This window comes from Eurypyga helias, unplaced genomic scaffold (genome assembly GCF_000690775.1).
Source record: "Eurypyga helias isolate BGI_N326 unplaced genomic scaffold, ASM69077v1 scaffold38040, whole genome shotgun sequence".
Taxonomy (NCBI): domain Eukaryota; kingdom Metazoa; phylum Chordata; class Aves; order Eurypygiformes; family Eurypygidae; genus Eurypyga; species Eurypyga helias.
This window is the reverse complement of record NW_010227051.1, coordinates 1-12,121: the sequence shown is the minus strand read 5'-3', so window position 1 is coordinate 12,121 and position 12,121 is coordinate 1. Positions and strand designations below refer to the sequence as shown.

The 12,121-nt window shown below is 43.0% G+C and overlaps 1 protein-coding gene across 1 annotated transcript in view; it reads right to left on the bottom strand.

The window, feature by feature from the left end:
- The window catches only part of LOC104512259 (epoxide hydrolase 1-like), a gene marked incomplete at its 3' end in the record, with an annotated part of 6,181 nt that extends 4,577 nt beyond the window's left edge, over positions 1-1,604 (bottom strand). The window contains exons 1-2 of the mRNA XM_010155181.1: positions 1,425-1,604; positions 907-919 (exon numbers count right to left, since the gene is read on the bottom strand). Of these exons, the coding sequence (XP_010153483.1) occupies positions 907-919; positions 1,425-1,604 (193 nt within the window). The remainder of the gene's footprint in view (positions 1-906; positions 920-1,424) is intronic.
- Positions 1,605-12,121: the final 10,517 nt, after the last annotated feature.

Genomic DNA, 12,121 nt, shown 5'->3' with positions numbered 1-12,121 from the left:
GTGATGGCACAACCGGGAAAACTAAACAAACCCACCAACTCCCTCACGAACCAGCCAGCACAGGAGTTAGCAAAGCAGCTAATGCAGGAATCAGAGAGAGTGTTAGCAAGTGTACGGGAGTGAATGAGCAAGAGAATAAGGGTGAGAGAGTAATGGCTCTCAGATCCCCTCCTCACCTCTGGTCCGAACATGACGTACTACGGAATGAAATACTCCCTTGGTCAGTTTGGGTCAGGTGCCTGACCTGTGTGTCCCAGCACTGCCTGCAGCAAGACCGCGAGAGCTGGGAATGCAGCTGCAGGATCAGAAGCAGAGAAAGACCTTGAATTCAGTGCAGGCATTCCCCAGCACCAGCTAAGAACTTATCAGTGCTGCTCTCTGCATCCAGGAACGGCTTCCTAGCAGCCATGGTAAAGAGAGTTAACGCTTTCCTGACTGAATCCAGCACATACAGAAAGCACCGATGTTTAAATGAAGTTTTTAACATGTCTTTCCATACATGCTTTTTATCCCTGCTCGTCCATACTCAACACCTTTTGAAGAAGGTTTCAGTAGTGTATGCTAGCATAACTTTAACTCCTACTTCATGTAAAAATTAGTTTAGAAGCAGTTTTCTACCAATGGATTATGTTGCAATACAGAACTGCATGTTTCAAAACCAGCAGTAAGTTAGGTATTACCTAGTATTGTGCTGCAGGGGCAAAACATGTTGGACATCACTGTCCGTTGATAATACTAAAGAGGGCAAACAAAGTGTTTAAAAAACCCAGGCCTTACTGAGAAAACAGGAATCCACTAAAAATTAATTATACGAGCAACACCATGAGTACTGCTTGAACCACTACTCCACACACATCTATGAAATTGTGCGATCCCCGACTTAGATGCACACAATCAAAATCTTGCTATCTAGCAAATTCTGCAACGTATGTGTTTACTGTGGTGTTAGTGTTGACCAAAGTAGATCATTAATTACAGAAGAATCAGCATCCAACACAGCTACAAATATAAAGCAGTCCAAAAAATGAGATATAATCCCTTTTGAAAGAGAAAAAAAATACATTGTTTTTATTCTGGCCTACACAATCAAACCGAGGAAGGTGCACAAACAGGAAGATAGAGTTGAGTAATCTGTAGTATGATTTTTATGTTTACTAGGCTTCAGAGAGTAGGTATATTTACTAGCAATCTACAACAGCCATCTGAGAACATCTGAGAACAAAATTGTGTAGCAGGATGTGAAATCTGCCTGTCCATACCTATCTTCTGAAGTATAGAAAAATACCTTCCCCCCAAGCCTCGGACATAATTTCTTATTCTCATAAATATAAGTATTGGCTTAATTTAAAAATTACTTCCAAACAAGTTTTGCATTTATTTGGCCATTTCATACTTCTCTCTTCCCAGCACAGAGATCTGCTTACGCTCAGCTCTTCTTCTGTAGTTTCCACCTTAAATGGCCGAATAGTTGTATCTCCTTCAGCTACAGGCTTCTGTCCCTTGCCCCACCATCCCTCTTTGAAGGGTAACGTTTCTTCTTTCTTCTTGGACACTAAGAAGTAGATAATGACTGCCCCCAGAACCAGAAACACTTCAAGGAGCATACTGCCTGCAAGAGAAGAACAGAACTCTGGTAAACACAGATAGTTCAGAGACATGCAACTTACCTTTATGAAGAATATGGAGGTTTACTCACCTCTTAAGGATAGGAGATGATGTACACGACGTTGTGTCACTCACAGGACATCAATGCTTCTGTAAAATTACAGAAATAGGATGTTTAAACTACGCTACTCAAACAGGGAGGAATTAGGTATTTCACATAGAAGACATTTAGTGAAAACAGAACTCAAAGCAAGTCAACAAAGATCACATGGCTTGGTAATTAAATACTGCTCTAAATACGCTATGTTGCCTTCCTCAGTGGCCATTGGTTGCAGCTAAATTTCAACAGTAAAGGAGATGACTGTAGATACAATTCAAGCGTAATGCTTTCTCCTCCTCTGAAACTCTAGATTCCCCACAGATTCCAAAGCAATGCCTCTCCTCGATAAGGCTCACATACCTGCTGTCATACATTTGGAAGAAAACCCCCAAAACCGGACGGACACCCAAGACATTGGAAGAAAACCCCCAAAACCGGACACCCAAGACTTACATAGGGAATAAAAAGTGAAGATCATGAGGGCAGCCACCTTGCACGTCCCAATCAGTCTGGGGGAGCAGGGCAGGGATGTATTTACATAACCCTTGAACAGCAGTGCAAAGGGCAGAAGAACCTTCCCTTTCTTTCTCCCTCTGAACTGTTATAGAGAAGATGAAAGATCACATACATGCTCTCCTGGCTCTAAAACACCCTTCCCCAAGCAACAGAATTCTGTCAAAGTGAAGAACAACCTGATTTCACAGCACATCTGCATAAGCTGACTACAGGACTGTTGTGCTTTTGCCAAACTGAACACCTTAACAAAGAAAAAAAATCCATTTTTAATATATTTTACTTGTTTCATACTGCAAGTAGAAAAAATAACTCTTAATAACTAATTAAGACTCTTTAATAACTAATGTTTTCTAGCACCCCTTTAAATATGAGCAATGTTTCTAAGGTGGCTTGGGGAACCATGATTTTAATGCAAAATTTTAAAAAATGTTGTGTTTCAGCCACTCATTTGCTGGGGAATTGTTAAGACAAAGTATTTCAAAACTTGTCTAGGGCAAGCATCATTTATGACACAGAACAGTCTTCATTCTCTCCAAAGCTGGAAGGTTTTGTTGTTTTGGCTGCTGTAGAGTAATTTGATGCTCTGAAATTGCTCAATGAGTCAACAGAATGGACCACATTTATTCCTAGGCCAAAACAGGAATTGTAACACAAGTTAATGGGTGTTCACATGATTATAACAGAAATTAAATTGACCTGTCTTTTATCATAGAATGGTTTGGGTTGGAAGGGACCTTACAGTTCCAACCCCCCTGCCATGGGCAGGGACACCTTCCACTAGACCAGGTTGCTCAAAGCCTCATCCAGCCTGGCCTTGAACCCTTCCAGGGATGGGGCATCCACAGCTTCTCTGGGCAACCTGTTCCAGTGCCTCAAAGTGCCTTTATAAGCGCCTTTATGTGTGACAGGACATGTTTTAGTCAACCTCTTGCCTTTAATTTTCTAACAGCTGACAATAAATACATAAAACTGTCAAAATAAGCACCCACTGAAACATTTGTAGATGTCAGGCACTATGCAGATAGGACGGCAAGCTACAGAAATATGTTGCTTACATATGCAAGTGCTACAGCCTTGAGAAGTGACCTGAAATTCCTTAATCCTCAGAAGCTGGAGAAATGGAAGTGACAGGCACTGAAAGAACTTGATCGGTTTATGTGTTTTCACTCGTCCTTCCATCATTTCTGTTGTTTGAGGAGGTGCTGGTTTTTCTTCATCATGTTCTCTGGAGCACCAGACAACAATTTTTTCCACCCCCAGCATACTCAGGCCGTAACTTACCCCAAAATTAAAAAGTTTGTCCGATTTCAGCTTGCCTCAACACACAAACCGATGCAGCCTAGGAGCTTCCAGAGCGCAATTCAATTTTACTGCAAAGCAGAACTGGAGGGGCTTTCGGAAACCTCAAGGCACTTTGCCTAGAAGTAACACCTACCACGGTGCTGAACAGCATTTCTGTTACTAACTCTTCACAGAGAAGAATAGCAACGTCCCTGAAATCACAGCACAACTCAGGCCATGTCTAGACAACGAAGGTTCATCAGCATAACGACGTAAACACCATATGAAGAAGTCAAAGTCTTGGCTAACTTCAGTATGTTTCCGAAGCCCCACAACAAGCAGTCGTGCCAAGAGAAAAGAGAGCTGCTGGTGGTGCCAGCCCCCTTCTTCAGGCAGGACGGCTGGGGTACCTGCAAAACGAGGGCTCTCTCCAGGCTTTCGCTGTATCAGCACCACTGCCTCTGCCAACACAGTGACAGAGACGCAGCACCTAACACAGAACTGCTTTACCCAGGAATCCCAGCCCATTCTCTAGCAAGAAGCTCATATGTCCTAAGTCACTGGAGTACCCAGAGCTACAAAAACATTTCTGCTTCCCCCACTGCTCTTAGGGAGACTTGAGAAATCAGAATTTTTACAGCAGAAGACAAGGGAGGGATTGTGTGCAAACGTGTATTCTGCATCCACCCTGGAGCTTGTGTACGAAGTACTCACTATGTGGAATGACACCCATTTTTGCAACTAATTACAAACAGACTTTAGGACGAGCTTGTTTACAACCCAGCAATAAATGCCAAACTCAATTTCAGGTTTCACAGTAGTTCTGTCTTCTGTTGCAGAGAACAGGGCCAGTGACACACTCATTTGCATGAGATGTCATTCTGACTTTGAAGAAGCCGCCTCCAATAGCAGTCGGATTGCTTTTTGCTAACAGAGAGAGATCCCAAGTTGCTCTCTATATTCAATTTCTCTCAGTTCCCTTGAAAGTGCCTATAAAATTCCTAATTACAACGAACACAAGGGCCTAGAACTCCAGCTACACTACATTTTTTCTTTCCTGAGTGCACAGGAGGAAGAGCGAGAGCAAAGTGCGTCAGCAGAATTTTAACTTGCACCAGTTCGTAGCACACTCAAAGGGATTGTTTTGCTAGGGACGAGTTACTGGAACGCAGCATGCTCGCTCCTACCAACCTCTCCAGCCCGCGCTAAGCGGAGACCACTTAGAGCAAACGCACTCCGTGATTTCCCAAGTTTGCTCTTCAAGCTAGTTCTCCAAAACTCCTGTGGGTCATTTGAGCAGCGTAAAGCAGCCTCAGTCATGACGCATCTGCGCCGGAATTTTCTCCGCTAATCGCTACTGTGTTGTTGTGAGACGGAAGTTTCCAGCTCCTTAGGCTTGTTCCACAATACAGCATCCTGAATGCAGAAGGAGAAACAGGTACAATAAAAAGCTTTTCTACACTTGCAGTTTTCAGAGATGTAAACAAAGTGCTGGAGTTTTTATTCTCGAAAACCTTTTGATGCAACCACGCTGGCGTGCTGCCTTCAAAAATTACTACTTCAAAGGGAGTCCGTGGTTTGGTTTGGTTTTTCCTCTTTTTATGTGACCAAAGGCAAGACCTTAGAAGGAAATATTTCCATTTATTCCACGGTCAAGTACTTAGGTTCCAAGACTCTGCTGTACCCCAGGGTGGATACTGTTTGTAGACAGCACTTAAATACCTCAGACAGTACTTTTATCCTAAAAAGTCCAAGAAAGGATGTTTTTGTTTTGCTACTTTAAAAACATGTTTTGAAAGAAAAATGTTTAAGTGTGATGCATCCAGTAAATAGTCCAAAAACGAGCTCCTCTTGAAGAAGACCAAGTGCATCTCAAGAAATATGTTGCTTGCAAGAGTGACTTACTGCTCCCTGTTGAAAAGGCTCTTGGTTTTCAGCATTGTTTGCATTTTGATTTGCACTGCCCTCCGCTCATGCATTAAGAGCAGAGCGAATAGCTCCCCAGGAACAGAGTAATTATTATTGACATCAAAGCTGTGTCCTGTCTCTTGCCCTGTCTTCAGCAGCATACAGCAACAGATGCTCCAGAGAACAGCGCTATTTAGAGAAGTCATCTATGAAACAGCTTAATGGTAAAATTCCCATCTTCTTCCACCAGTAATCGCTCACCTTTGACTTGCAGCTTTAGGATCCATCTCAAACATGTTACTGGAGAAATAAGCAACTGGAAAAGACTTTCACCCTAACGTTTGGAAACCTGTTTTGGCCCAAACACTACACAACCCAGCTGCTCTGGCCTGAATGATGCACGATGCCCACAACTCTGAGTGGTGCTATTAAACCATAGCGGTGCAAACAGCTAGAGCGTGGGTGAAGCAAAAGCTCTAAGAGGCCATGCTGCTTTCAGACATGTGCCAGAGCTGATCATGGTACGGAGTTAACATTTTCTCTCCAAGGTTGGTTTACTAGCAGACAGCAAGGTAACTGAGAGCACTTCGAACACTCTGACACTGCTTTAATGATTAATAATTACTCTGCCGGAGAAGTAACAGCTCAATTTAGAAGTGATGTTTCCATTTCTTGTTGTTCCGTTACATAAACTCCCCCATTAGGTTTTGCTGAAGAGGCGCCCCTCTGCCGCAGTGTCTTTGTTTACAGACCCGTTTGCCTGAAGAACAACAACCGCAGGCTAGTCTTCCCAACAGATCCGAAGGAAAACCAACCCACTGAAGGACTTCAAAAACTCACGGCACCTCTAACAGGGTCCTGGTCCCTTAGCACTGATGGCCTAAAAGGGACTGATGCATGGTACAGTCCCAGGAGCTTTGCCCTCAGCCTATGCCCTGCCATCACCAGGCACCACACTTTTGTCATCATGCACCACCAGAAACAGACAGAAAACCATGAAGCAAAGACATTTGGGTAAGAAAACCTTCCTATTCATGTAGTTTATGGAGCATTATGACAACTTGTAAAATAGCTTAGCAACGCAGGAATTGCTTTGCATACAACTGATAACATCTCCCAGGCGAGCATGAAACGATCCGTTAACGTTGTAGGAAAGGAGGAGAGGTAGGCACCAGATGAAATGAAGCGTCCTGCGCGAGGAAGCAAATCAAAGACCGGAAATACAAATCCAACCGAGCCTCTGGCTTGTCTCGATAAGAAATTTAGCATTTACATTTTTTATTGCCACAGGGAGGTGGCATACAATGCTATCTCCAAAACAGCAGGAACAGATGATATTGTTCTGTTCCGCTGTCCTTTTTTAGGCTGTTCACAAGCAGGAATTAACCAATACAGCAGAAACCTAGAGAGAAGAGTACAACCAAGGAAAGAGGTCACCTCCCCAGAGGAGAAACCACACTCGGGCTCCCAGGGGGACAGCTAGGCCTCTCCCGGGGCAGGGTTGGGGGGTGTGCATCACCCAGAACTCATCCCTGATGCACTTCTTTCCAGGGGAGTAGTTGAGCACGTTATACAACGTATACCCACCTAATTTTTCCTACGATACTATGACAGTCAAGCGTTACCATCTCTTCAGTATTACACTGAAATCCGACAGGCACTGAGAGCCAACCCTAGCCAAGCATAAAAGAACATTAGTGAAGGACTAAGTTCACTGTCACCCACTTTGCCTCACCCAGAGGCAGCATATTTATGCAACCAAAGCTCTTGGGACAATCATAATTTAAAATACCGCATGCTGCATTTTTAAAAGGAAGATCCTCAATTTACAAGAACACATATTTAAGCAGCATTACTTGCCCTTTCAAATCCACGCCCAACACATTCTTAGGCACTGCTTAAAAACATGTCTTGTTTATCTCAGTTTTCCTTGGTTTGCTTCTATTATGCTTGAAGAAAGCCACTTCCTTCAAAGAGTCTGAAAAATAAAAAAGCCTTTGGGCTACATAAGCGCAAATGGGCAGAATCCGACCTGGGATCTGTGTGATGCCAGTCATTGTGACCGAATCGTGCAGATAGTCATTAGAAGAATCTGCAATAATTTCTGTTTAGGACTCTACAGACAGAAAAGCTGCTAATGGGTTCTTAAATCAGCCCTGTTCAGTCACTATAATTAAGGGTGAAAGAACTGTTTAAACTTTCATACTAATGCATTTGATAGCTACAACATTAAGGTTAGCTCATGGAAAGGTTTACCCTATTTAATGACTCTCAAATTCCAGCAACAGAGTATTTTTGCACACACGCAGGGAAGTGACAGAAGCCTGGCATACAACCTGGGGGTGAACGCAGCTGAAAGCTGGGTCTCCCAGACAGACCTCTCTCAAATCACATTACAGTTAAAAAGGAAGGATCTGGCAGTAAAAAGTCTTAGCCACTGTCCAGGCAACTAAGTGACACAGTCCCATAAAACAGACTCCAAAGAACATCAAGCTTTACTTCAACGTCTAGTTTCTAATGTCTGAAAAGGAATTATGAATAGCACATTGTTCTGGTTTGCCTTCCTCCAGTTTCTAGCGATAACAAGGTTAACCTCCTCATCCTATGCCAGTATCTGCATTTCACAGAGGGGGTGGAAAAAACTGCAGATGAACCCAAAGAGTTAGATATTACAGATAAGGAAATGAGATTGAGGTAATTGCTCCTCAGGCCTTCAGGGAAATTTGGGCTCTATTTTTAGCTTCACCAAATCCTCCAACACTGAAGAGTAAAAGGTTGCCTTCCTCCCCTGCCATGACATTATTGCCAAAGTTCTGCCCCCATCTGATCTCTAGATAAGGCTCAGATTCATCCTGTACTGCTTGGTGGTACGGCACAGCATGTGTCCTGTTTACTGTGGGCTTTTCCATTAGTCAACTCTTTTAAGATTCTTCCATGAAATGAGAGAGAGAAGGATCTTTAACTAGCAGCTTTACAAGCTTTTTGTATTAGCACTGTTAGAAAACTGTGTTACTAAACCCTTTAATTATTAACATACGCAGAATTGACGTGTATGTGGTGCCTTAGAGGGGAAAGAAGAAAACAGTGCCAGCAGTTTGAAGTCTTGCACTCCAAAGCAGGTAAGAACAAAGTACATGACAATCTTTCAGTTAAAAGAAGGTGTGGAGATGGAAATTATTAATGTAAAGACCAACAGAGGAAACTTCTGGCAATCTGCAAGACAGTACGATGAGGTGCACGCTGTAAATTTAAGTTCATGACTCCAAGTAGTAAGGGCAGGATGAACAAAAAACATGTGTAAGAGTATAAAAAGAAGAAGAAAAAAAATTAATAAATTGTGACTATGGAAACAGAAGAGATAGAAACTTGTTATCCCTCTATGAAGACTTCGTTCTCAAAGAGAAAAGGAACTTGGAATGACGAGAGAGGAGGGGAACAGATGGTAGTCATCATTTTCTGTCAAATAACTGCAACACCAACAGGATGTGCCAGAGTAAACATGTAACAAGAACAATTCTTGCTACTTCGTCTCTCTCTTAATAACAACTAAATATTTAAGTTCTCTTTGGATTTAAGGGCTTCATCTTGAAAAGTGCACTACCTGTACCCACCAGATTGGAGTGATTAACTCTCACCATGCAGCAGCCAAGAGGACTAGGTCCTTCACCAGAGCTTTATTTTGAGTCACAATACATAGCCATTCACCCAAGAGAAAGACTCGTCTTCTATTGGACAGCAAAGCATCCCCAGGGTACAGATGTGGCGGGCAGCTGGGGCGTACAGAATGAACCGATGGAGCGATAGCTAACGCATCTTCATTGAGGAGTTGGGAAGAAGAAAAAACAATCTAATGCAGGCACAAGAAATACAACTAGATGGAAAGAACAAACCCAAGTAAAGGGTCAGCAAACTTGTCTTGTGGATTACACCTAAATCATCTTCAACAGCAATGTTTCAAAAAAACAAACAAACAAAAAGTTGGAGGAATGTTGGAGAACAGCTCACTTTTCAGAGAAGAATCCCAGAACACAGCTCCTGTTCTTTACCCCAGTATGATCCCCCCATAAACACAATCATGGATAACTTCCCCATGCTGGCAAACACGTCAGAAGTCAGCATCGTACGCTACCGAAAAAAGCAACTAACAAGGCATGGGTACCACGATTCCCCCCAAAATACTGCCAGCACTGCCAATCACAAAGCATTTAATCAATATGGTTAAATATACCTCAAAGCTGATAATGCCGCTTTAAAAAACCACCATAAACCCCAGGGTATATCCAAATCATTGTGTCAGCCATCCTGCTATGTCTAGCTGGTGATGCTAAAGCAAATGCCACTTCAGAAGCAGATTTTTATGCTTTACTATGTATGTAAATACCCATTTACACACACAATGATGCTTTTAATTAGAAATAATGTGTTCAAGGGAAGAATCGAGGGCTTTTTCAGCAGCAGGATTCAGAAGGGGAAAAAGTATTTTTGGCATTAATTACAAGCAGACCAAAGCTCTTCAGAGAGAAGGAAGACACTCTGCTTTCCAAGTGACTTTGCTTTAGGGACTTACACAGTAATTAGAGATCTATTTGCCATTTTTGGAACTTGCACATTAAAAAAGACTGCCCTGGTTCTGGGATTGTGCGCTGCATGAAGAAAATACTCTTGCAGGCTCAAGGAAGCAGCACACAATCTACCACAAAGCAGAAGGCTTTACCTTTGCTCATCTGGCCACAAAATTTGAATACTTCAACTGTAACACTAGAAACGTGCATAGGAATATGCAAGATAATCAATTCATTTTGCCTAGAGCTATCAGCTATACTTCACCTACCACCCCCATCCCTGCCTTTGCTCCACTGACAAATTACTTGACAAACTGTTCCGGAAGAAACGAGAATTTCTGGGAGCACTGCTGTTCTGGAAGTATTACCCCAAAGCTTTTTATTTACCTGTTGCAATTACTCAGAACAAATTGGCCATGTGTATTTTACTAAGAAGCCTGAACTTGTTTCACAGTGCTTACCATACTAAAACATTGCAGTTCCGTGTCTAAAAACAGTAGGTAAATCTGAAAGCTTTGCTGAAACCCTAGATAAACAAACAGGCTGAAAACATGGTATTACCCTCCAGGATGACCAAACACAAGAAGTACAGTAGATCAACGGGGAGGGGGGGGGAAATGGCCTTTTAAAACACCTAGTAATCCAAAACCTATTTTGAGCAATTTGTACAGACAAATTGCATGTGGATTCTGGCCGCACTGGTTATTACCGACTGCTCTATTTCAGTCTGTTTACTTCAACATCATGATTGCCCCTATGAAAAATAAACACCACCAGAATTTGGGAGAAATAACAAACAAGCAGAGTTTAAGCAAATCGTGCACAAGTTTTTATATATGAATTCAGACTGCAAAAGATGTAGAATGGAGAGTCACGAACTTGACACTGTGCCATGACCTTCCCCACAAAGACTTCAGCTCTGACAAAGTCCTAATCCTCGTCCTTGGACAACTTAAAACTGTGGATTGATTTTCAAAGCTGCCTAATTGCTTTTGGTGCCCATCTTCCATCGATTTTCAGTTAGCATCAGCAATTTGTGCACTCAAGTCCCACTTTTAGCTTATTTCAGACAGGGGTAATATCCGTTTCAGAGGAAAAGCACGGCATCTCCAAAGAACAGTGCCAATCAAAATATTAACCCCGCATTTGTGGCTGTAGAAGTAAATTTCAGGCAGTGGCTTGTAAGACTGATTCCATCTCCCAGGTTCACCTACAACAACTAAGCAAGTTTTCTTATTTTAGGTAAAGCTCTGCTATGGAAATAAAAGAAAACAGACTGCCTCAATAGAATTGGAAAATTAAGCAACATACTTGATTCGGCTGTGTTTTAACTGAAGGGTCACAAAGTTAAAACCGCAACTGAATTCTGACAAACTGAGCCAAACTTGGAGCGAGCGCGTCATTTGCTTAGCCTCTGCAGATTGCTCAGCTGTACATCAAAACACGGTCATTCAACTTAAAAGGGCTTTCTTCTCAACCCGACCATGCTTGTTCAGCACAGGGAGCTATGCATATGGTACTCTTTCGGACAACTTTCGGGCTTGGCAAATGACACACAAAAAGTTCAACTTTATATCCCAATTTAGAGTAAAAAAAGAAAACAAACCCAGACGAAACCATTTATATGCCAACAGTTAAAGGCACTTATCTTAACTAAACCAGGAAACTGGGCCAGATTCCCCAGGAGCGCTAAATAAAATTGTTATTTCCAGAAGTATTGTCCTCAGTGAAGGCCAGCTTATCGGAACCCTGACGCTGGACAAACAACCCGGGCTCACGCAAGCGGTTGGGGAATGTCACATCCCCTGTCCCTCCAGAAAAGCCGGTTAGGGCCTTCCTGTTCCAGAAATCAACCCAGAAATCACCGCCCGGCCCACTGCTGCTATTCAGACTCTCATAATACCTATTGTTAATAGTGTTTTGGTGCTGGCAGAGGGGCACGCGCTCTTTAAAACGATGGTATTTGAGGCGCGTAGGCGCAGAGCCCGCTGGACAGTCATTCCATTCCAGATGGGAAGTTGAGTCCAGGCCCTGGCTGCGCTCCCCAATCCCTCAGCTGCGAAGGCAGCGGCACCATCGCATCCCCCCGGGGCAGGGACCCCCACGGACACCCCTCGGCCCCGCCTGGGTGCGGGGCTGCCCTCAGCTC